The sequence below is a fragment of the Mastigoproctus giganteus genome, chromosome 4, assembly GCF_048544385.1.
Source record: "Mastigoproctus giganteus isolate SK-2022 chromosome 4, ASM4854438v1, whole genome shotgun sequence".
NCBI classification, from domain to species: domain Eukaryota; kingdom Metazoa; phylum Arthropoda; class Arachnida; order Uropygi; family Thelyphonidae; genus Mastigoproctus; species Mastigoproctus giganteus.
Window position 1 is genome coordinate 243,810,917 of NC_143578.1, and position 26,729 is coordinate 243,837,645.

The 26,729-nt window shown below is 36.8% G+C and overlaps 1 protein-coding gene across 2 annotated transcripts in view; it reads right to left on the reverse strand.

Moving 5' to 3' along the window:
- The window catches only part of LOC150087581 (uncharacterized), a 317,512-nt gene that overhangs the window by 87,878 nt on the left and 202,905 nt on the right, over positions 1 to 26,729 (reverse strand). For both annotated transcript variants that reach the window (XM_090371262.1, XM_090371263.1), the window contains exon 4: positions 17,482 to 17,736. In XM_090371262.1, coding sequence (XP_090227388.1) covers positions 17,482 to 17,736 — 255 coding nt within the window. The remainder of the gene's footprint in view (positions 1 to 17,481; positions 17,737 to 26,729) is intronic.

Sequence of the window (26,729 nt, forward strand, 5' to 3'; positions counted from 1 at the left end):
TCTCTCTCTCCTCTCTCTCTCTCTCTCTGTGTCTCTCTCTCTCTCTCTCTCTTCTGCCTCTGTGTCTCTCTCTCTCTCTCTCTCTCTCTCTCTCTCTCTCTCTCTCTCTCTCTCTCTCTCAGGTGGTTCAGGAATTTTTTTTTTTTTGGCTGGTGCAGCATAAGCCTCAAGCTTTCTTGCACCATATAGCTAATAATAATAATAATAATAATAATAATATATATAGGAATTTTGCTAGCAGAGACAAGGTGATTATTCCCTTGTATAAAAGCAATGGTCTGGCCACAACTTGAGTACATGTGTGGAGGCCTCATTTTAGGAAGGATGTAGAGTTGCTAGAATGAGTACAAAGAAGTATAACAAGATTGGTGAGAAGAACAAAGGGTTTGGCTTTACCAAGAAAGGCTTAAGTTCTGAAAGTTGCAACATCTGGAGACTAAGTACCTGTGAGGTGATCTGATTGAGATGTATAAGGCTTTGAATGTTTTGAGCAGGCTCAATGAAGATGGGATTCTTCTGCATGCTCAGATTATGAAACTGAGGGGGAGCATAGATTCAAACTAAGGAAAGACAGTTGCAGAAAAGATGTGCAGAAGTGTGTCTTTAGCTAGCAGGTAGTTGATTGCTGGAACAGACTTCCATCTGTTGTTGTGGAAGTTAGTATTGGCATTAGTTGAGGTATATGATGCAAGAAAGTAAGCTTATATAGCATTAGCCATTAAAAAAAAAAAAAAAACAACCTCTTTCCATTTCCGGTCACTCAAACATTTGTCTAGTTCAGCCTTAAATTTATTAAAGCTATCAACTTCCACAACAACAGATGGAAGTCTGTTCCAGCAATCAACTATCTGCCTAAAGGCAAACTTCTGCAAATCCATCCTACAACTGTCTTTCCTCAATTTGAATCTATGCCCCCTCAGGTTCTTCATCTGAGCAAACAGAAGTATCCCATCAGCATTGAACGGGCTCAAACCATTCAAGGCCTTATACATCTCGCAGGTGCCTAGTCTCCAGATGCTACAACTTGCAGAACTTAAGCCTCTCTTGGTAAGAGCACCCCTTTGTTCCTTTCACCAATCTTCTCTGTATTCTTTTTAGCAACTCTACATAATTTCTGAAATGAGGCCTCCAGACCTGTATGCAGTACTCAAGATTGGCCTGACCACTGCCTTATACAAGAGGATAATCACCTTGTGTCTGCTAACAAAATTCCTATATATCATTGACAAAACTCCATGACCTGCTCTGGCAACCAGTCTGCACTGCTCAGAGAACTTCATATCTGACTGCACAATTACACCCAGGTCTTTTTCATTCACCACCACCTTGAGTGTAGTACCACACAGTTGGTAAGTTTCTCTTTGGATTATCATCATCATCCATTTTCAATCCACTACAGGATGAAGGCCTCTCCAGCAACTTTCCACTTTTTTGTGCAATGGCCATCCATTTACCACCCATGAAATCATGAATTTCATCTGTCCATCTCCATCTTTGTCTTCCTGGTTTTCTCTTGGGTACCATTCTGTTATTTTCTTAGTCCATCTGTCATCATATCTTCGAGCTATGTGTCCTGCTGAAGACCATTTGAGTTCTTTAATTTTGATAAGAATTTTCTTTATTTGTGTTTGCTACCTAAAGTGTTTCTCTTCTTATCTAACAAATCTGATTCCTAATATAATTCGTTCCATTCTTTGCTGTGTAGTTCTCAGCTTTTCTTCCATTCTTTTGGTGAGCACCCAAGTTTCACTTCCATAAGTCATGGTGGGGGGGGGTATACATTGGTTCATTATTTTACGTTTCAGACAAATTGGGATATTGATCCTTAGTATGTGACTATATTTCCTAAATGATATCCATCCAAAATTTATTCTTCTCTTCACTTCCAGCCATTTATCATTATTACGGCTAATGACTTTTCCCAAATAAGTATATGAATCCACCTTTTCAATTACTGCTCCTTCAATGATTATATCCCTTTCTGTGGCATACTTGTTCATCCTTACTTTTGTTTTAGCCATATTCAATCTTTATTCTGAAATTCGTACTAACTCTGCATAACTGATTAAGATTTTCCTCTACTTCTTTGGGATCGTGGCTTATGACTACAATGTCATCTGCAAATTGTAAATGGTTTAGGTACTCTCCATTCACATTAACTCCTTTCTGCAACCAGTGTAAATTTCTGAAATCTTCCTCAAGGGCAGCAGTAAACAACTTCGGATATATTGCATCTCCTTGTCGAACTCCTTTCTGAATTTTAAATTTTCTACCGTCTTTGTCTAGTCTAATAAAGGAGGTGGCATCCTTGTATATTTTATTCGAAATCATGATGTATGGGGTATCTATGCCTTGTCTTTCCAGTGCACGAAACATTGCCTTATGTTGTATGGAGTCAGATGCCTTTTCATAATCCAAAAATGCCAGGCATAATGGTGTTTTATATTCATTTGTTTTCTCCATTAGCTGTGATATTACGTGAAGGTGATCCATAGTTGAGAATCCTGTCCTAAAGCAGCTTGCTCTTTTGGTGGATTCTCTTCAAGTATTCTTTCTTATCTGTTAGTAATGACCATTGTGAACAACTTGTAGATGTGCTAACTGGTCTATTATTTCCAAATTCTGATTTATTTCCTTTCTTATGCAGCAAAACTATGATTGCATTATTCCACTCCTTAGGCATCATGCCTTTTCTAATGCATTTTGTGAAGAGTCTTGCCAGTTTCTGTGTCATGTCTCTTCCTTCCAATTTTAATAACTCTACAGTAAATTTATCTTCCACTGGGGCTTTCTGATTCTTCATTTTCTTAAACGCATGTTCTACCTCATCAGGAAGGATATTATGTCGTATGTGTTACTAATTTGTGATCCATCTTCCCCACTGCTGGCATCATTCCCTCGCTCCTTGTATAATTCTCTATAGTAGTGTTTTGCTATTTGAATAATGCCTTCTCTGCTATTAAGTAAACCCTTGCTATTCTTCAGTTTCAGCATAATTTCTCTTTCTGTATTACTGCTCACGGCTGCCAATTTAAATTTTGTTTTCCCTTAATGCTTGTTCTATTTTTCTTGTGTTTAACCTTCTTATGTCCTTTCTGAGTCTCTTTTTAATGGCTTTGCATAACTCAGTATACTTAATTTCATCCTTGTCAGTATTTATCTTGCTCTTCATTTGTTGCCTTCGATTCATCATAACAAGTGTTTCTTGACTAATTTTTTCTTCTTTGGATTTCTTTTTACCTATAGGTTTCTTGGGCTTTATCACTTTCAAAAAGTTGTAGTATTCCTTGTCGATATCTTGGTCCTGAACAGCTGCAGGCTCAATTTTTCGCCTTGTCAGTTATTTGCTACCCATGTGCATTACTTTGCATTTGTCAATGTTAGACTTCAGTTGCCACTTCTCAGTGCATCTGCCTAACTTTTCTAGATCATGTTGCAGTAGCACTGTGTTTACTGTCATTAACAACCCTGCCAACCTTTGCATCATCTGCAAACTTGGACATTAAGCCTGATTTACCTTCATCGATATCTTTGATTTTTTTTTTTTTTTTTTTTTGGGAGCATTAGCAACTAAGGCCATATTGCTCCGGGATATGCGGTGGTCATTCCCTGACTTTTCCGCATCCTCCGTATTTGGTGGTGACGGGCTCGAACCCCGGTCTAATCAAAAAGCGTGTGCTACGCACTGCTGCTCTTTCCCACCTGGCTACAGAGGCGCCTATATCTTTGATAAATACACAAAACAACAATGGGCCCCATACCGAACCCTGGGAAACTTCACTAATAATATTAATCCACGTACAGCAGTGTTCATTTATTACCACTCTCTGCCTTCTCCCGCTCAACCATTCCTTTATCCATTGCAGCAACCTGCCCTTAATCCCATACTGCTCCAATCTGTAAAGCAGTCTTCCATGTGCAACAGTACCAAATACTTTCCTGAAATCCAAGTATATGATATCAAAATTATTTTTTGCATCCAGTTCCTTTGTGACCACATCATAGTATCCAATCAAATTGGTCAGACAAGACTTTCCCCTAACAAACCCATGCCGTGTCTTAACTATTACTATAGTCTTGTCTAGGTGATTCTTTAACCAGTGACTCCATTATTTTCCCCAGAACAAAAGTTAAACTAACAGGTCTATAATTATTTGTGTCACCCTTTGAGCCCGCTTGGTGAATTGGGGACTAAGTACACGGTCGAAGTGGTCCTTTAGGTACCTGAGATCACAACTTGGTGACTGTCTCTTCTCCAATGGAGCCTTTATCTCGTGGCTGTTCCCAACCTCATATTATTTGGCATTACAAGAATGCAAAATGGGATGACCTGCGAGAATTCTTTTCCTTGGTCGGATTATTGTTTCAAAACTTTTGATGTCAACGTTTGATCAGATCGTGTCAGTGAAATTATTCAGGAATGGAATCCTTTATCCCACACTCCACTTTAATATCTCATCCTTTATCTAAACCTTGGTTTTCCAATAAATGTGCTAAGGCTATTCGAGAGAAGAACGTTGCATATCGTAATTGGTTTGTTTCTAATTCTTCAGTTTCATTTTCTGCCTACACCAAAGCTCGCAACAATTGTAAAGCAGTTATTAATCAGTCCAAACTAGAGTTTGAACAGGCTAAGAGTAGAAAACTTACTTCTTGCCCTAATGGTAGCCGAGCATTCTGGTCTCTTGCCAAAGCTATTGGCCACAACTTTTGCCCATCTTTGCTCCCACCTCTGTCCAAACCAGATGGTTCTGTTGTCACTTCAGCCAAGGATAAAGCTGACCTACTAGCATCCCATTTTTATTCCAACTTGTGTATTAATGATCTTGGTAAACCCATCCCACCATTCCCAACACATTGCATTCAATGCCTCTTGTGGTCTTCCATCAAAAGGATGTCAGAAGGATTTTGACAAATCTTGATGCTAAGAAAGCTGCAGGTCCCAATGGTATTTCTCAACTTGTTCTCAAAACCCGTGCTCTTGAACTTACTCCTGTCCTTTGCCGCCTTTTTTCAATTTCTTATTCCAAAGGTGTTTTTCCTTCTGCTTGGAAATTTGCTCATATCCAGCCAGTTTCTAAAAAGGGTGACAAGTCCTTCCTATCCAATTATCGTCCCATTGTAATTACTTCTACACTTTCTAAAGTAATGGAGGAATCAATTAACCGCCAACTCTTAAACTACCTAGAAACCTTCCGTCTGATCAACGATTGCCAGTATGGATTCCGTCAGTGTCGATCCACTGGTGATATTCTGGCTTATGTTACCATTTATGGACTAATTCAATGGAAAAGTTCGGGGAAACACAAGCAGTTGCTCTTGACATCTCAAAAGCTTTCGATCGTGTTTAGCATAAAAGTCTTCTAAACAAGCTTCCATCTTATGGTTTGCCAACTGTTTTTTGTAATTGGTTATCCAGTTTTCTCTCTGATCGTTCACTGAGGGTGATGGTAGATGGCTCTCTGTCTTCAAACTTCTCCACTAATGCCGGTGTCCCCCAAAGTTCAGTTCTTTTCCCCACTCTTTTCCTGTTGTATATTACCTTCTCCCATTGACTGGAAATCCTATCCATAGTTTTGCCGATGAGAGCACATTGCATTCCACTTTCCATTTTGAGAAACCTTGTCCTAGTGAATCAGCTTGAACTTCTCAAAAATCTGCTACCAATTCCTTAAATGCTGATCTCCAGGTAATTCTCCAATGGGGCAAAGACAACTTAGTTGATTTCAATCCTTCAAAACTCAGTCTTGTCTTATATCTCACAAAAAGGATTCTTCTGCTCCTATGCTTATCTTTGGTGACACTCCGATTTCTAGGCAAAATGATATATCTCTTTTGGGGATTACGTATGCAATAAAGAGTTCTTCTTCTTCTACCCTGACTTCTAATCTCTCTTGGCACAAGCACATTACAAATATTGCTTCCTTTGCATAAAAAACAACTTAGTTTTCTCTTTCGCTCTCAGCGTTACTTTTCTTCCGAACAGCTGTTGACTCTTTACAAATCGCAAATCTGCCCTACCATGGAATATTGTTCCCACATCTGGGATGGTGCCCCTAAACCATTCTCAGGCTTCTTGATTCTGTTCAGAAGAGGGAGTTAGGTTAATTAATGATTCATCTCTAACAGAGAGTCTCTCCACTCACTGTCTCATAGACATACTGTTTCTGCTGCATGCCTCTTCTACAGATACTTCCATGGGCACTGTTCTTCTGAATTAGCTTCTATAATTCCTGCTCTCTCTTTCAAAACAGTCCGAACATGTGCCGCCACCAGCCAACATCCATTTACTGTCCAACTTCAAACTCACAGAACCATATTTTTATCTTCCTTGTTTATTCATTCAACTGCCGTTTTCTGGAACAACCTTCCTTCTTGCATATTTCCTGAAAATTGCAGTCTACAGAGGTTCAAGTCCAATGTCAACAAATATCTTCTTTTGTCTTCTCAACCTCCAATCCAAGCACGGTACTAGGTACTATAGGTTCTAATTCCTCTCATGTTTGGGGTTTACATAAAAAAAATAATAATAAAAGTAGCCACAACTGTTTGTAACCAAACAGTTGTGACTACTACTACTAAAGTTAGGTAGTATGTTCTAAGTGTAATTATCATATCTACTGAACTTAGGTAGTCTGTTAGTCTATGTTTAATTATTATATAAGATGATTTCTTGCCTTAGTTATTACGATTATTTATCTATCTGATAAAAATAATGACAAAAAATAAATAAATAAAAACTTTAATCCTGTAGCAGTTTGGAGACTCCCGACCGGTGTCCCCTCCAAAATAATGATCCCACATAAATCAATGATCAAAAATCGGAAATTTTTTCTATGTTCCTTCATATATACAAATTTTTACTTGATATGGTTTTTTAAGTGATTTTTACAGATTTTTCATAGTAACTGATTTCAAGAACTTGGCAGGTTCCCTCCTTTACAGCCATAGTGGCTGGATACTGTCAAAGCTAAAAAAAAAAACTATAAAAATTCTGCTGCATAAGGAATAGCAAAATAGACTGTTTGTAGTTATTTAAAGAACTGTTGTGGATGTTCTCTAGATATCAGTCTTACATAAAATGTTCTTGAAAAATTATTAATTCTGAACCTGGGATAAAGAGTTAGCAACATTCAAATTTCAAGTGCTTATTGTCCTTTAAATAGAAAAATGGAAGTGACTAACAGATTCATATTTAAATGTCCAAAATGTTTTTTTTTTTTTTTTTAATTTGTCCGATTTTTTTTTGAAAATAAAAAAGTGTAAAAAATACATTTTTAAATATTTATTTTTTTTCAATCCATTGCAATTTGCATTTCAAAAAATCTAAAACTGTTCCCAAAAATCAAAGAAAATTTGTTATCTGTTATAGGGGGAAAGATATTTAGACTGGATTGCAGGAAGTTTTATTTTAGCCAGCAAATTATAAATTACTGGAATAAGTTACTTACATGGGTGGTAGAGGCTGACAGTTTAGGAAAATTCAAAGGTCAGCTGGATAATTACCTACGGGAGGAAGGAAAGCATAGGTTGTCTATTTCATTTTCTCTTATTATTTATTTTTTAAAAGTGTTCTTCTTATTTTTATTATTATTTTTTATTTTATTTATTTATTGTTTTTTATTTTTATTTTATTTTATTTATTTTAATATATATGTTAAGCCATAGGCTTCCTTGCACCATGTGGCTAACTTGATTACAGACTATGCTGTAATTAATGTAGGATTGTGTTCCCTGATAATTTAAAATATGAACTGATGAGTCTTTCTTCCCTCCCTCCCACTTAAGCTCTGCAAGATCCATTTTTGATCTAAAGCTTGAACAATATCTCTTTGTTGGTATAGAAAAGCATATGGCTTAGTAGTGTCTATGATTACTTTGAGCTAACAGCACAAAGAAAAGTAGTAATGAATTTATGAATTCTTTTATTATGCTTTAATCCCAGAAGGAAAGGGATAAACTACATTAGTCACTTGATATAAATGGCAAGTGTCAATGACCATGTTTCGGCTGCTAATGAACTAAAATATTCTGCATTTACGTTGACACATGAAGTTCAGAGATAAGGATAGCAAAGGGACTGGGAGTTTAAATTATTTTATAATACCTGAATGGAAACAGGATAAAATATTTTCATGGCCAAAACATAAACAAGTCATTTGTTGCTGATGGAATCAATCGAATTATATAAAAAGAAGCAGTAAAAGACATAATCAAACTCTTAGATACAATAATGAGAGCTCCTTGAAGTCAGAGAAAGTCTCTACAGGAGGGAGATTTGCAACTCTCCCTCTCATTATTACAAAGGGGGGGGGGGTTCAAAGGGTGAAGTGAGTAATTATGTACCTATAAGTCTGACTTGTGTGCCAGGAAAAATTATGGAGTTCTTAGTGTAAAAAAGCAATACAAGATCATTTTATTCCTTTTTCATTATGAGCATGTCACAAAAAAAAAAAAAAAAAAAAAACACGTTCTCAGAGCAATACAGACAGGATGCTGGGACAGCTCATGGACTTCAGTCAATGATCCAGTTACATAAGGTTAGACTACATACTGAATTACTGTATACTAATTTAGAAATCTTATTTTAAGAAGAACACATCTGTTGGAAAGGGTGCAAAGTCAAGCAAGATTAGTTGAAGGATACAAAAGGGTAGTCTTACCAAGAAAGACTTGATGTCTGTAAATTGCAACTTCTGAACAAACTAAAAATCTACATAAAGACCTAACTGAAGTATTTAATGATTAAGAAGAGTGGCTGAGTACACAAAATGCAGGTGGTGGCATCATTACTCTTTCTCAGGTAGCATGCACCAGAGGACAAATGTTTGCAAAATAGATGTGCAGAAGTCTGTCATCAATCAAAGGGAAAAATCATTGTTGGAATAAGCTTCCATCCAGTATTATGGAGGTAGGATTGGACAAATTACTACAAGGGCTAGGCAAATGAAGGGTTGGTGTTTTTTTTTTTTTTTTTTTTTTGCTGATGTGCTGTATAAAGTTTGCTTTGTTGCAATAATTTTGCCAACACTAATACTAACTGAAATAGGAAAAGCAAATTTTCTGTAAAACTTTGACACACAACTTTCAGAAATGTAGGAAAAACCAGAAAAGTTGGTAGGTGTAGATACAAGAATAGCATGCCTATCAACTAGTACCTAGTTTTAAATGAAACCCTTTCCCCATAAGAATGGATACAGTTCATGTCATGTATCTAATGAAAATGGTCAAAAGAAATCTCTGATAATTTCTTTTTGACTAATTCTCTGTATCAATGACAGAGAAATTACAGAACACCTTATATCCATTCTTGCTGATAACAATCTTTTCCAAATCCAGCTGTGTAGATTGGCTGAACTTGCATTCTTACAAATATATAATATATAACAAATATATAATACCAACAAACCCTAACATCAGAGCCCTCAATCTGTGGGTCATGACCCCTTTAGGAGTCAAAAGCAACTTTGAGGGAGGCAAATTTTTTTTTTTAAATTTTGCCTTGGGTTTGAATGTAATTCCCACCTCCCCATGTGCAATAGTTTTCTTTTATTAAGTTGTAAAGTTCTATTACTGTTTTATTTGATATACAGATAAAAATTTTATTAAGCATGTGTGTAGTATTTCTTGTGAAACTAAAACCAAGAGAAATCAGTTTTATTTATGAGGGGAGGGAGGCACAAATTCAGTCATTTTAAAGGTCATGGTATCACAAAGTCTGAGAACCCCCCTCCCCTCCCCTCCCCTACACAATACAAATCAGTGTCATGTTTTGTGTAGATAAATGTAGGTTGTTGTTGTTGTTGTTTGTTTGTTAGATTTATTGGTGCATCAGCAACTTAGGCTATAATGCACTAATTACTGTCTGATATTTCCTTCGTTTTTCTTACAGGAGATAGCAGTTCAGATAAGGTGATATTTATTAATAAATTTTAGAAAAAGAAAAATGTCATCTATGTTCTCTCGATCTCCTAGAACACACTGCAGTGTTAAATGATTGTAATTATGAAAATTAGAGGAAAAAGCTGTTTTCCGTTCTTTTTGATATTGCGGGCATTCGATGATGATATGCTTTACTGTTAGTGGGCATAAACAATTACTGCATTGTGGAGGGTCACTGTTTGTTAGTAGATAGCTATGAGTGAGGAAAGTATGACCAATGCGTAATCTGGCTAAAATAGTTTCTTCCTTTCTGTTTCTTCTCATGCTGGATTGCCATTGCTTGGGTTCTCTCTTGATTTCAAAAAGTTTATTATTTTTCTGATCTTTCCACAAGCGTGTCCACACTTCTTTATATGTCTGTTTGATAAAAGACTTTTGATCAATATATGGAGTCCTGAAATTTGATGGTATCTCATTTGTAACAATTTTAGCGGCTAAATCTGCCTGCTCGTTTCCTACGATTCCAACGTGTCCAGGGATCCAGCAAAATATTACGAGCTGTCCACGTCCATGAAGTGCTAATAACTGTGCTAAAATTTTCTGTATCAGAGGATGACTAGGGAAGGATTTACACTGTAGAGCATTAACAGCACTCAACGAGTCCGTATAAATGATGGATTTAGCGTACGAGGCTTCGTTTATATTCTCTAGGGCTAGTAGAATACCATATAACTCTGAGGTATAATTACTGCATTCTGGTGGGAGCTGTCTGGAGATGGTGGCATTTGGTAGTACTACAGCTGTGCCAACTTTATTACCAGTTTTGGATCCATCTGTGTATAGCTGAATGAAGCTGCTAAACTCTGTAGAGTGAGCCATATGTATTTGTCTAATGTTGATTTCGGAGAAGCTATTCTTTCCCCATTGCTGAAAATGTCTATCAATATTTACAGGAGCCATGGGAAGCTATGGCTGCGTTTCCATGCTAGTATCCTGGAGGGTGTTAGAAAACATCAGGCCCCAGCTTGTGATCAAAGCTTCAAGCCTAATGCCAGATGGTTTGTTGTAACGCCGTTTAGTTTGATAGATTTCTCTCCATTTTGGCGTGAAGAGGTATTGCCACATGGGATGATGTGGGAGACTGCTGATTTTGGCTGCATAATTTAGTAGTAGAGTTTCACGCCTAAGGTGTAACGGTGGTTCATAGGCTTCGGTATACAGGCTTAAGATTGGTGATGTGCGAAAAGCCCCCAGTGCAACTCTTAATGCACTGTGATGTACAGGGTCAAGCCATTTCAATACACTTGGCCTGGCTGAGTCATATGCAGGAGACCCATAGTCTAACCGGGATCTGATTAGTGAGCGGTATAGATGTAACAGCACGTAACGATCTGCACCCCATGACATAGAAGAAATTACTCTGAGAAGATTTAGTTTTCTAAGACAACTTGTACGAATATGTTTTATATGTTCCAGGAAGTTTAATTTTTTATCAAATATTACACCAAGAAATCTAATACTAGGTTGGAAAGTAATACAATGAGAATCCAAATGAAGGTCTGGATCCGGATGTAAAGAACGTTTGTGACAGAAGTGTACAGCAGTCGTTTTTGGTTTTGAAAGCCGATATCCATTATTTTTGGCCCAAGAGACTATTTTGTTAATGGTGCTTTGTAGTTGTCTTTCAATAAGTCTCATATTTTGAGAATGACATGACATGGCAAGATCGTCAGCGTACAAGTATGCGTCAACTGTGTGAGGTATGCACTTGGTAATAGAATCAATCCTAATGGCAAAGAGTGTGGTGCTCAACACTGATCCTTGGGGAACTCCCTCTTCTTGTACATATACTCGAGATAATGAAGAGTGGAAACGGACTTGAAAGGATCTATTGCCTAGAAAGTTCTTAATAAATTTTGGGAGATGACCCCGAAGTCCAAATTTATGCAAGTCCTGAAGAATCCCATATCGCCAAGTTGTATCGAAGGCCTTTTCGATGTCAACACATACCATAACTAGGTGTTCATTTCTCAAGAACGCATTCCGGATATTTGTTTCGGCCTTGATAATGAGATCAAGCGTACATCTTTTTCTCCGGAAACCATACTGACTTGGGCTTAAAATGTTTTGAGTCTCTAATAACCATGTCAGTCTGGCGTTAATTATTTTTTCCAATGTTTTTCCCAGACAACTGGTTAGAGAGATAGGACGGTAATTTTTGGGATCTGTGTGGTCTTTTCCCGGTTTCGGGAAAGCTAGCACATAAGAATGGCACCAGCTAGCAGGATAATACTCCTCTAAGAAAATTCTGTTATACAGTTGTAAGAGTACAGTTAATGATTCCTCACTTAGATGACAGATCATGGTGTAATAAATTCCGTCGGGACCTGGAGCACTGTTTTTCACCCGTGCAAGTGCATTACGCAATTCATTCATGGTCAGAGGCAGATTATAAGAATGAAGGATGGCAGTATTAAAATTTAGTTTGTATTTTTCTGTCTGGGATTTTAGCAATTGAAATGCAGGTTCATATGTGGCAACAGCTGAAAGCGTTTCAAACGTAGTACCTAAGGCATTGGCAATTTCTGTAGGTTCAGAGATTTCTTTCCCTTTTACAAGTAGAATAGGAGAAGTTGTCTGCGAGTATTTACCATTAATTCTTTTGATTTTTTTCCATATTGTGGAAGTATCCGTGGATCTGTTTATGGTGGAGGCATAATGCGCCCATGCTTCTTTTTTACTCTCCCGTCTTATATGACGAGCTTTAGCTCTGACTCTCTTAAACTGTAGGAGGTTAGCTGTGGTTGGATGTTTTCGAAAAATATTCCAATATTTGTTCCTTTCTTTTTTAGCGCTGTTGCATGCTTCGTTCCACCACATTTTTGGATGAAGCCGGATTTTGGATGATGATTTTGGTATAGCAGTCTCGGATGCTTTCATTATTGTATCTGTAATGTAGCTTACTGCAGAGTCAATTGTGTGGGTTGCTATGAAGATAGCATCTAAGTGAGCTATTTCTTGGTATTTAATCCAGTTCGCCTTAGCAAATTTCCAGGTTGTCCTAATGTTACTCTGAGGAGTAGAACTTATACAGAAAGTACAGATGATAGGAAAGTGATCGCTACCGCGAGGGTTATTAGTAACGGTCCAGTCTATGAGAGGAAATATCACTGGAGAGCATATAGAAAGATCAATAGCGGAGGTTGAGCCAGATGGTAAATGCACATATGTGTGAGCACCAGTGTTTAAAATTGTCAGGTTATGTTTGTCTAAAATTTTTTCAATTATCTGTCCTCTGGAGTCAAGATGTTGAGAACCCCATAGCGGGTGATGGCCATTCCAGTCACCCATAATACAAAAGGGGGCAGGTATTTGCATTACTAAATTATCTAAATCAGCAAAGGTGCATGTATGATTTGGTGATAGATACAATGAAACTAATGTTATTGTGATTCCGAAAGTGACACGGACAGCAATAGCCTCTAAAGATGTTTGCAGGGGGATAGGTCTAGAGGGCACCGAAGAGTTCACTATGAGTGCTACTCCTCCATGAGCTAAATTAGATGAGTTTCTATCTTTTCTATACATATTGTAATTCTTAATTTTCATAGATATTGCATTTGTGAGATTTGTTTCTTGAATGCATACGGCAACAGGCTTGTATTCAGATAGGAGATCGTAAAAATCGTCAAAATTAGCACGGAGCCCACGACAATTCCATTGAATAATTGTATCCATTGTTTGGTTTTAGCTAGTGTCTGCTAACTTCCGTGAGGTAGTTTGCTTACGCCTGTCAATTTTTCCTTTATCCTTCTTTGAGAAGACTGGTCTGCTTGTGTCAATGTCACCTTCTGGATGAATTTCAAGAAATGTGTCATCTTCATCCGCTTTTTCATCAGTGTCCATGGTATCAGATCTGAATGTGTGCGTATCAGTTCTTTCAGAGCTCTTAGTTTGTACTTTCGGTTGCTGATTAGGATTCTTATCTGGAGGTATTGTTACCGGAGTATTTACTTCTTGGGTTGCATATTTGGATGGAGATTGTTCTTTTAATGAAGTAAGTATTGATTTCGCCCAACCAGATATAGAGATATTTGGAGGGACGGAGCAGTCAGTCTGAGTTGATATTGTGCGTAGCTGTTGAGTAACTGAGGCGTATGTAGATGATTTAGTAGGGATTGCAAAGTGTTTCTTTGCCTCTTGATATGACACTTTGTTCTCTATTTTATATCTCTGAATGTTCTTCTCTCTTTTCCATTGGATACAATCCTTAGAGAAGGCAGAATGATTTCCCTGGCAGTTAGGACAGTTTTGGGTTTCATTATTACAGTCCGTATGTGTGTGTTCTTTTGAACCACAAGAAGCACAAGTGACTATACCTCTGCACACAGTTTGCGAATGACCGAATTTTTGGCACTTAAAGCACCGAACTGGGTTGGGAATGTACGGTCGAACATGGCATCTGAGATATCCAGCTTTTATAGTTGCGGGGAGATTTGGTGACTTAAATGTCAATATGACTGTTCGTGTAGGGACAGGCTCTCCATCTTTTTTGATGACAATTCTTTTTGCCTGAACTACATTTTGGTTACTTAATTCGGAGACAAGTTCATCCTCTGATACATTTAGAAGATCCCATTCAGATATTACCCCTTTAGAGGAGTTCAAGGTGGCATGTGGGGTAACCTTTGTGGGAATTCCACCAAAGGTAGATATTTTCAAGAGTCTTTCAGCATGTCTGTATTCACTCATCTCCACTAATAGGTCTCCAGATCTTAGTCGCCGAACCATTTTTGGAGGCCCAGCCACATTTTCGAGACATTTCTGAATCAAAAATGGGGAGAGTTTACTCAATGGTTGGTCTGTGGAGGAATGTAATATTAAGAAGAGAGGAGCAGAAAAATCTGTCCCTTCTTTTTTTTGTCTCTTAGCATGGGATTTATTCAAATTATCATGGTCGTCATGTCTACTTGAATCTGGATCAAGAGATCCATAGTAGGGCTGTTTTGTGTTGTCCATAGTTGCTCCTTTTAGTCCCGGGAGAGTGGATTTCTCCTCCCAGGCTTCCAGCCCCGCCACGTGGAGGCAGGAGCGGTGCCACCAGTGACCAAGCGATAAGGATGTTAGTGTTAGTGCGTTAATAGATTAGTTTTATATACAAGAAGAAAGGTGGCTTTCCTTTCTGTTGAGTAAGCTGACTTCTTTACTTTAGAAGAGCAAAATTATATAACTTTGGAAATTAGAAACTAACGTTCAACTACAATCAATCGCTCTTTTAAGAAAATCGCTTTCAAATCACTATAGAATCGCTTTAGTCACTCGCTTGGCACTCGGGGCCAGATAAATGTAGGTAATCCATAGCAGCAACACTATTTGTGATAAACAATTGCATAACATTTCTGCAAATTTATGTTAATTGCTCTTCTCTTATCATAATTATTGTTATTTATTTATTCAAGTAATGTTGTTTATTTGTTAATATCAGTAACCTTAACCAAAGGGCTTCAGAAAACTGCACCTAACAGATTATAGTAATTCTTATGAATGTTATGAAACAAAATTGTTTGTTTGTTATTTGGTTTTTAGGAGCATTAGCAACTAAGGCCATATTGCTCCGGGAATATGCGGTGGTCATTCCCTTGACCTTTCCACATCCTCCATATTTGGTGGTGATGGGCTCGAACCCCAGTCTAATCAAGAAGCGTGTGCTATGCACTGCTGCTCCTTCCCACCTGGCTACAGAGGTGCCCTATGAAACAAAAATATTAATTTCCCACCCCTCACCTTAACTAATTACTTTATTAAAATGATATTATAAGTACATTTGTTGTACTTATAATATCATTGACTTTGTTGTTCATCTCAAATATAATCACTGAAAACGTTGCAAATCTCATTAACTTACATTCCCTTGCTTATAACAAGCATTAATTTTAAGAATGTGTCACTGAAATTATCTTCCTTGATCCTCTACACAGGAACAGAGGATCAAGGAAGTATGTTCCTGTAGATGTTTCTTCTCTGACTGTTGTATTTTTTATATAAGCACAGAGGATAGATTATATTGAAAAATAAGTTTACAGATTTTACAATATAAGCAACTTTCCGTGAACAGTAAATTATCACCAAATCTGGTTGCTACTGAATAAATGAGACTTATTCAGCATCAACAAAATCTGGCTTACAGCTGATTTGTATCAATTTGCCTTTATTATTTTATAGTCAGTATTCTTATTCTGTTTTCTTTTTTTGTCCTCAAATTCATCATTTTGAATATAATTTTTGCTATTTTTCTGTGCATTTTGAAGTTTTCAATTAATTCCTCTATATTTGGAAGGCTGATCCTCTTCTTACCATCATTTTGTTGTGTACTGCTTTCTTCTCTTTATGCTGGTGTTGTTAATTGCTCTATCAAATAACAACACCAGCAACATACACAACCAAATGATGATATGAAAAGAATTATCATTTTATATGCAGCTGATTAAGCAAAGGGGCTCACATCTGGTGAGTATGGGCTTGGCAAACCCAGGGTCCTGAGCTGGATATCATCATTCTTCTCTTTCTTGGTGATTCCTTTATACTTTTCTCTCTCTCTCTCTCTCTCTCTCTCTCTCTCTCTCTCTCTCTCTCTCTCTCTCTCAGGGGGTAACTCGGGGAATTTTTTTTTTTTTTATTTTTGGCTGGTGCAGCATAAGCCTCAGGCTTCCTTGTACCATATGGCTAATAATAATAATAATAATAATAATAATAATAATAATAATGTGGGTGTTTTTTTTTTTTTTTTTTTGTAAAGAGTTAAGTTTCTCAAAAGAAAACACTCCAAAAGCAAAAAAAGAAAACACTAATTTATTCTCTTCAAAAAAGAAAAAAACATTACATTCATAAATCTTTTACTTGACCTAGTGGAAAAAATACTTTTCAGATGATTATGATAAAGGAGTTAATTTAAGAAAACATGTTCTTGTCTAGAAATCTAAGTCTCCTTTAATATGAGCATGGTGTATATTCCTTTCAGCAGTATGCATTAACTAAATATTATCAATTAGTTTGAAATGGTTTTGCGTGCCCAGCAGGCAAAAACATTTTAAAAAAATGTACCTACGTGATGTAAGGAGTATTATCATAATTGCAAAAAATATAACATATATTATGTAGTATGAGGGTTGTGCTAGACAATGTGCAACAATAAAATCAGGATATCAAGAAAGGTGTTTCATTCTATACAATACAAGAGAATTTAGCATTAAATAGAAACAAGGAAATGTGAAATTTAATGAGAATTCATCAATACACTTTAACAAAAAAACATTAGAAAAAACAACAAAGTCAGAAAAATTGTCTCAAGGGATAACACTTTACTAAACTAATTTAAACCACAGGTAAAAAGCTTACATGTTTGAAAATGTGCAAGTGGTCCACTTGCACATTTTTACCCATGTGCAAGAAACCAGGTATTATTTATTCACCAACTGATAAAAAAGGCAGAACATAATCTGATTTTAAATAAAACAAGATCACATTAAATATTTAAATATGAGAAAAAGGGATACAAAAAAAAAAAACATGCACTGAGAAATGGCATTCTACATAACTTACAGGTGAACCTCTTGGAGAAGCAGTATCAGAATTTCCTGTCTTCACATTCTCTCTAAGCTCTGGTGGTTCTGTATTTGAGATATCCAGTAGGTTGTTTGAACTGGGATTGATAACTCCAGGTGGAAGAGACTGGGCCTGATGAGAATCCTTACGTTTATTCATGCATCCTTCCTGGAGACTATGGTCATGATTTTTGTAACAGCCTGTGCCAGTGTTAAACCTATTTGAGTCCTCACCAAGGCTAGCAGCATCCCCCTTATGAAATCAATGACAATTAATTCAGAATTAAACTTAGAAAAATGCAAATTTACTTTCTTCAATATAAATAAGAACATAAAAATTTGATTAGCAAAACAGATGTTACCATATAAATTTCCTTGTGGTTTATACACACACATCATACCATCCCCATAAACATGCTGAGAATAATTAATATACAGTATTATAATATCACAAAGTTATAGCCTAAATTAAATAAACAAATTAAAAATTACACAAATAAAAAATAGATTCCAGAAACAAATAGAAGACTGAAAATAAACTTTGCTGCACAGAGGGACAAAACATTTAATGGCATTAAGGGATTTTGATATAAAAAGCATTTAGTGGAAAATTCTTTTAAAAATTTCTGACAATCAATATGGAGAAACAACATTACAGTAGCTGTATGAATTGATTTTTTGTTGTGTGTGTGGACAGTTTACACCAAAACCGAAATCACAGTGTTGGTCTAAAACAAAAATGGTTGCCTCCCCATTAGTGGCCAAACAATTTTTAACTATAAGTAGCATATCAGAAATTTTGTTTTGAAAAGGAGTATGTGCAACTATCATTGTTTTTGAAGTTGAGCAACAGATTTTCTAATTCTAAAATACAAAATTAGAAACTGTTTTGCTATGAAAATCTTAGAAAGTGAATTAGAAAGTAAAGAAAAAAAATTAAAATATACAAAGCCGAAAGCAGCCTTGATACTCTCATTAAAAAATTCAAAAAAATCTTGTGCTAAGAGAGAATTCATGATTTCTTTAAAAAAATAAAAAAATAAAAAACCCAAAAAACTTGCTCACTCACATACACTCACACAATTGGGAAAGGACTTTCTACATATGATTAAATTTATTGTTAATGTTTAACACATTAATCCATAGTTTGTTGTTTAAAAAAAAAAATTTAATTACTTATGTTCTGCTTGATTTGAATTCATTATATTCAATTATTTTTGCGATATACATATATTTTTTTAAACTTTATTTTCGTCATATTTTGTCCTGCTGCCTTCTATATAAATGCACGTCAAATTATTCAAACTACCCTGTACTTTTTTTTAGTACAAATTACTAAATACTGTATAAGCATATGTAATTAAATGAGATAAGGTAAGAGAGGCCAAGCAAAGCATATGTGGTAAATGAGATAGGGTTCGAGAGGCCAAGTCTGGAAAATTACAGGCAAACAGAAAAAAAAAACAAGCTCAGAATTGGGGGGGGGGGAAGACAAGGAGTTCTATTCATATCTGAATACAAAAAAGAGAAAATCATGTAGTCATAGAAATAGTAGATTAAGTTGAATAGGTACTTTGTAATGATATTAACATTTGGGAGAACATTTGGACCATGGGGAAACAGTGATAAGAAACCAGACAGCTGCAAAATAAGTAATATAACAATCTTGGAAAGAGCCTATCAAAAAGGCTACGGAGGCTGAGGGAAGATAAGGTAAGGTATATTCTGTTATACCAAAAAAAAAGGCTACATACAGGTGAATCAGCCCACCCATTACAAATGTTAGTGAGCTCCTAGCTCCTCGTTTGACTCCAGGATGCTCTTCTTGGACTGGGGAAGCACTGATGCCACCCAGCCACAATGGAGATGTGAAAGAGGTGATGATGTATCTTAACCTGACTGTAGTATTGCATATGATATACTACAGCCAGGTTATAGTACATATGATATACCGCATAGCCTGACAGGCCACAGAGTAACTTTAATATTTGAAAAAAGTATTCAGTTTTTTCAATTATGCTTGGAGTGTACTGAAGTTTGATCTTTTACCGATTACAATGCTTATTAATTTTATTTAACTTTTTGCAGGGTGTTCAAAAAACTTGTTTTCAATTACTCTAAGGTATCTGTGTGAGAATTATCACTGTAATTAGCAGAGGATGTCTTCAAGTGTCATGTGAGACTAAACATAGTATTGTCAGCATTATGGTGCTTAAAAAAAAAAGAAAAGTCTTGAAATTGACTGGAGCACAGGATAGACTGATGCATAGGATGAATCACAACGTCATTCCAATTTGTCCTACAAATTGGTAATATTGGCTATGCTCTTTTATTCAAGATATCTTTTTTAACTAATATTGTATTTTGCAAAATTTTACATTTTGACCCCTACATGAAAAGCAAATTGGATAGAATTACCAATAGAGTCTAATGGTAACGTTGCTGTGATGTTTTTATGTTTCATGAATCTCCATAAAGCACTGTCACATGATGACCTCAGAATGGCAACTCAACAGGCACAGGAAAATGTTGTAATCCACTGCCAATATACCTCTCTTGGAACACTTAATTTAGGAATTCTCTAATGGGGATGGCATAATGGGATGAGGTGCCATCATGTTAAAATAATGTGCACAAACCAGGTGCACAACATTTTGAAGTATTTACTTGGTTGACAGAGACCTCAAATATGTAAAGAACACATGCAGCAAACAAAGCATTGCAGTCCACTGCATTATATACAATAGGTTTTACTAGTTCCTTAATGAAATGTGGGTTCTGCTTACATCAGAAGTAAATGTTTTGCACTATGGTAAGTTGCACATTTGTCAGAGAAAAATCACTGTTCTTCATGCAAGGATTTTAACCATGCTAGAATGTATTAAGTAGGGTTGACCTGCAGAAATGATGTAAAGTCTGTGAATATTTCATTCACAGACTTCACACCATTTCTGCAGGTCAACACTACTTAATACATTCACAAATGCAGGGCAATAATGCTTTCAAGCCTTTTTTCCCCATCATGTGATCTCTTATTATAAACAAAAACTCCAAGTTCCTGTTACCATTTACAAAACAATTTCTTTGGTGAACATTCTACAAATGCAGTTATGCTCTCACACTGGAGTGCCTTTATTGATAGTCCTCCCCACCTCGATCTATCCATTGGAACTGGTTTCAAACAGCTTCTTCCAGCAAATAATGTCATCTTTCCTGGAACATCTTGATTGAATCTGGTGATGAAATCAGTCTGGATATCTTTCATCATTTTGACAGTACAATAGAATTCTGGTTACTGAATACCAGTTACTGAAAATTTTTCAATTATTTGAAGTTTTTTCGAAATCTTTTCATTTATTCCAACCCCCCCCCCCCCAATTTCCTTCAAAAAAAAAAAAATTAACATTACATGTGTGAAACAAAACTATCATGAAAACACGTGATTCCTCATTAAAAAAAGCATTATGAATGAAATTGCACATCAGCTACAGGTTGTCACTTTTTGACAGTTGTAGTTTCACCATTATCTCCATTAATCAGAATCAGGCAGAAATTGAAGAGGAGACATTATAATGAATATATACCATGGAAGCAAGCAACCAGTGAAGTGTTTAATGGCCTTCAGATCACTACTAGATGGGTCAAATCACAAGAGGAATCATATGCAAATCAAATGTTTGAATAAAATATAGAATCTTGCAGCAAAAAAAAAGACTGACATCTTTCAACCAGAAAAACAGTGGCAATTATTTTAACTGTACAGAATTTAAATTTGTAAATCATAAATGAAAATCAGTGTAATTTTCTGCCAATAATTTTTTTTCTGCTGCTTCCCTTTTTTTCTTATAGACAGCGCATTTAAAATCTATTATCAGGAGGGGAAAAAAAAATACACTACTATCCAAAATACCTTCGACCCAGTTATTTTGAATAATCAAGATTATACTGTATGGTCTTTCATGAGTCCATAGAATAGCCACATAAGCCATCGCTTACATGACTATAATTATTATATTAAAAGAAATGCTACATAAGAGAACCTGAAAGTACGCATCCTGTAGATTCTAATTAACCAATTTATTGCTCATAAAAGAATTAAGCCAACATTCTTAAATGCATCAATTTAAATTCCTCACAAAACTAATAAAATAATTTAAAGAGAAAAATAGAAAAAAGTTATACTTACCTCAGAATAGCATCCTTAATTTCTTTTTACAGTGTCACCTAGTGTTTCAATTTTAAATGAAAACTGCAGGAATTTTAAACTAACAGGCGCAAAAAATCCATATACAATATTTGGATTCCTTAAAATGGCAAACAAAGATATGAAAATCCAGAATTGTTAATTTGTTACACAAATGCAGAATGCACATCAACACCTAAGTTATTTTGAAAACAAGTTGTTCAAATAAATACCAGCTCAGTATAAATCAGTACCAGCTGAAAATTAAGGGGGAGACATAAGCATAAGGTCATGAAACATACTGTCTTTTACAGCAATGTAATATAACCACTGATCATGAAGGGATTTTAGGTGGGCTCAGAAATGTTAATTTATAATAATACATATACTTGAATGATTAAAATACATAGGTGACTTTTTCAAAGCTTATGTATGTATAGACAATGTGTGTGGATGGGGGAGAAGGTTGGGGAAGACAAAAGAAATTACTTGGTAAGCCAAGCTATTAAAAAAGGTTGGGAAATGCTGTTATAATGAGCAACATGCCCAACATTTCCTCGTGTAGTAGTAGTAATAATAGGGACAAATGATGCAAGAAGACAAGCTAATATAGCATCAGTCAAAAAAAAAAAAAAAAAAAAAGGTTCACCCATCTGTACCCTCCAAGAATTTGTCTAATTCTCCCTTGAATTTATTCAACCCATCCACTTCCACAACAACAAATGGAACCTGTTCCAACAATCAACCACCCACTGGCTGAAGGCAAACTTCCACACATCTATCCTGCAATCATCCTTCCTCAACTTGAATTTATGCCCACTCATGTGTATTCTCAGCATGTGGAAGAATATCATCTTTCTCAATCCATTCAAGGCTTTAAACACCTCAATCAAATCATTCCACATATGACTAATCTCGAGTTCCTGAAATTTACATAACTGAAGCCTATCTAGGTAACAGCACCCTTTTGTTCCCTTCACCAATCAAGTTGCCCTTATTTGCCCCCATTCCAGCAGATCTACATCCTCAAGAGAGGACTCCAGACCTGTACAGTACTCATGATGTGGCCTTATATAAAGAGATAATTACCTCCTCATCCCTGCTAGCAAATTTTCTGCATATCATTGACAAAACCCCCATGAGCTCTCATGGTAGCATGTCAGATTATTTCAGAGACTTTCATGTCTGACTGCACAATTACCCCCAGGTCTTTTTTCATTCTCTACTACCACACAGTTGATAAGTTACTCTGGTGTTACTGCTACCCATCTGCAATACCATGCATTTGTCAATGTCAACCCCATGGGCTCACATATGGTTAGTATGGGCTTTTGGCACACCAGAGTCCTGAGCTGGATATAATCATTCTTCTTTTTCTTGGCGATTCCCTTCTACTTTTGACACTCTCACTCTCTCTCTCTCTCTCTCTCTCAGGATAACTCAAGAATTTTTTTTTTTGGCTGGTGCAACAATAAGCCTCAGGCTTCCTTGCACCATATAGCTAATAATAATAACTTCAACTGCCATTTCTCGGCCCATCAACCCAATTTTCCTAGATCTTGTTGCATTAGCTCACTCTAATGACTTTCATTAGCCACCCTGCCAACTTTGTATCATCTGCAAACTTAGACATTATGCCTGATATACCTTTATCAATATCATTGATAAATATTAAAAACAACAATGGGCCCAGCATTGTGTAATGGCATTAATCATGAAAGAAGTAGATTACTCTACTGTTAGCAACCACAACACAAATTGTGCCTACTTTGGTTTTTATATACAAAACATTAATTATCAATTTTTGCATCTGGATGGTATTTGTTGTTCATCACTTTTTCATGCATATAACCTGTTAAAACAGTGGCAAGTTGTGTGTTCATAATATGGTATTTATTTATATAATATAAATAAATAGGGCCATCTGGTGCCCCATTTATTTATTTACCCCTTTGGCAAGGGGAGTCACAAGGTAGGGAGCATTTGCCAGTGCTTGGTGGCAAATTCCCCTACTGCATTACCCCCCCACCACACTCCTGAACAGAATTGTTAAATTGCCAGTCAGAAACATATATTCCACTTAAACAGTAGCATTAGCATTAGTAGAGGCATTTGATGCAAGAAAGCAAGCTTATGCAGCATCAGCCAAAAAAAAAAAAAAACCACTTCCACTTCTCCCCTCTGTTCGTTCAAAATACCTGTCCAGCTGAGCCTTAAACTTATTTAGGCTATCAACCTCCACCACAAGGGATGGAAGTCTGTTCCACCAACCAACCACCCACTGGCTAAAGGCAAATTTCCGCACGTCTATCCTACATCTGTCTTTCCTCAATTTGAATTTATGCCCTCTCAGGTGATTTTTCTGAGCTAGAGGAAGAATCCCATCAGCATTGAGCATGCTTAAACCATTCAAGGCTTTATACACCTCTATCAGATCACCTCGCTGGTGCCTAGTCTCCAGACACTGTAATTTGCAAAACTTAAGCCTTTCTTCGTAAGAGCACCCCTTTGTTCCATTCACTAATCTTGTTGCCCTTCTCTGTACTCATTCCAGCAGCTCTACATCCTTCTTGAAATGAGGCCTCCAGACCTGTATACAGTACTCTAGGTGTGGCCTGACCATTGCCTTATACAATGGAATAATCACCTCCTTATCCCTGCTGGAAAAATTCCTGTATATCATTGACAATACTCCATGAGCTACTCTTGCCGCCCGTCTGCACTGCTCAGAGAACTTCATATCTGCTTGCACAACCACCCCCAAGTCCTTTCATTCTCTACCGCTGTCAGTGTAGTACCACAGAGTTGATACATTGCTCTGGGGTTGCTGTTTCCCATGTGTAGTACTTTACATTTGTCAATGTTAAACTTCATTTGCCACCTCTCAGCCCATCTGCTCAACCTTTCCAGATCCTGTTGCAGCAGCATAGTGTCAGTAGTGTCCTTGACAACCCTGCCAACCTTTGTATCATCTGCAAACTTGGACATTAAGCTTGATATACCATCATCAATATCATTTATAAATACAGAAAACAATAATGGACCCAACACTGAGCCCTGAGGGACTCCACTAATAACATTAGTCCACGAAGAGCAGTTTCCATTGATTACCACTCTCTGTCTTCTCCCCCTCAACCACCCCTTTATCCATAGCAGCAATTTGCCTCCAGTGTCACACTGCTCCAATTTGTGTAGCAGTCTTCCATGTGCAACAGTATCAAAAGCCTTTCTAAGATCCAAGTATATAATATCAAAGTTATTCCCTGCATCCAGTTCTTTTGTGACTGCATCATAGTATCCAATCAAGTTGGTCAGGCAAGACTTCCCCTTAACAAAACCATGCTGTGTCTGAGCTATAACTGAAGTCTTGTCTAAATGATCCTGCAGTGCTTCTTTAACCAGTGCCTCCATTAATTTTCCTGGAACAGAAGTTAAGCTCACAGGTCTATAATTACTTGTGTCAGCCTTTGATCCTCCTTTGTGAATTGGGGTCACATTTGCACATTTCCAGTCTATGGGTACCTCCCCTGAGTCCAAAGAAGCTCTCATAATTATGGCTAGGGGTTTGCTTACTTCCTTTGTTGCCTCCTTTAATATAACTGGATAGATCCCATCCACCCCGGGTGCCTTTCTTGTGTTTATCTTCAACAGTTTCTCCTCCACTTTACTCCCAGTTATTTCAAGATTCTGTAGCTTACTGCTAGAGTTGAATACGCCTCTGGCATTCCCCTCGCTGAATAACTCCTCATGTGTGAATGTCGATGCAAAATATTCATTTAGTTTGTTAGCTACCTGAGCAGGATCATCAATATCAAGTGGACCAATCTTATTCATCCCCTTCCTTCTAGAGTTTACATAAGTAAAGAACTCTTTGCTGTTTTTCTTTGCATCCCTTGCCAAGGATTTCTCGTAATCTGCCTTCGCCTGCCTAACCTCCTTTGTAACTTGGTTGCATATCAACTTGTATCTATCATAGGCTTCTGTGTCATGTGTTAATTTGTAAGTATCCCATGCATTTTTCTTCTCTGCCATATGCCTCATTAGTTCATCTGACATCCATTTTGGCCTAAACATTGAACAATATTTCTTAGTTGGTATGTAAAGCCTAGTAGCTTCCAAGATAAGTTCTTTGAATGCTTCCCATTTTGAATTTGCTGTTGGTAACATCATCAGTTGGTCCCACTGTATAGAATTTAAATACTGTCTCAGTCCATCGTAGCCGCCTTTACGGAAGCAATAACCCTTCCCTTTACCCCTAATGGTAATTACCTCTTTAAGTAAATCCCACTTCAGCACACTGTGATCACTGCCACCTAGTGGTTCATTTATCTGCAGATTCTTAATGCATGAAGAATCACTGCTGATAATCAAATCAAGAGTATTACTCCCTCTAGTTGCCTCACGAACATGCTGATGTAGAAAACAATCATCCAATAAATCCACAAAAGCCCTGCTAGTGTGTGAGTAACCAGCCCCCAAATTCCAGTCAATATCTGGGAAATTAAAATCTCCCATTATAAGACTCTCTGATTTACTGGCCCACTCTATTTCCCTGTACAGTTCCTTATTATACTCATCAGAGTCATTAGGCCTATAGCACACTCCTACTCTCAATTTTGATCTCCCAATGCTTATGTCACACCAAACTGACTCAACACTGCACTGTCCAGCGATGTCGACTGGCTTCACTTCCATGGTTTTTATGTGTTTCTTAACTAATAGCATAACCCCTCCCCCCTTCCTATCCTTTCTGTAGACGTTGTACTCCCCAAATTGCAGTTCTGCATCCCTTATATCTGTGTGACACAACGTCTCTGATATCCCAACAATATCTGCCTTCGATGTTTTGAGCAATACCACAAATTCATCAAATTTCTTTACTAAACTCCTAGCATTGGTGTACACGCAAGTATACCTGCACCTGTTTCTATACTTAGCTACCCTAACACAATCCATGTGTTTACTTGTACCGCAATGGCTCCCAGAAGTCTCTGAAATACCATGCATCTTGTTTTTCAGGCTTCTGCTCATTCTAATAGAAGCAGTGCAAGAATCTCTTTCAC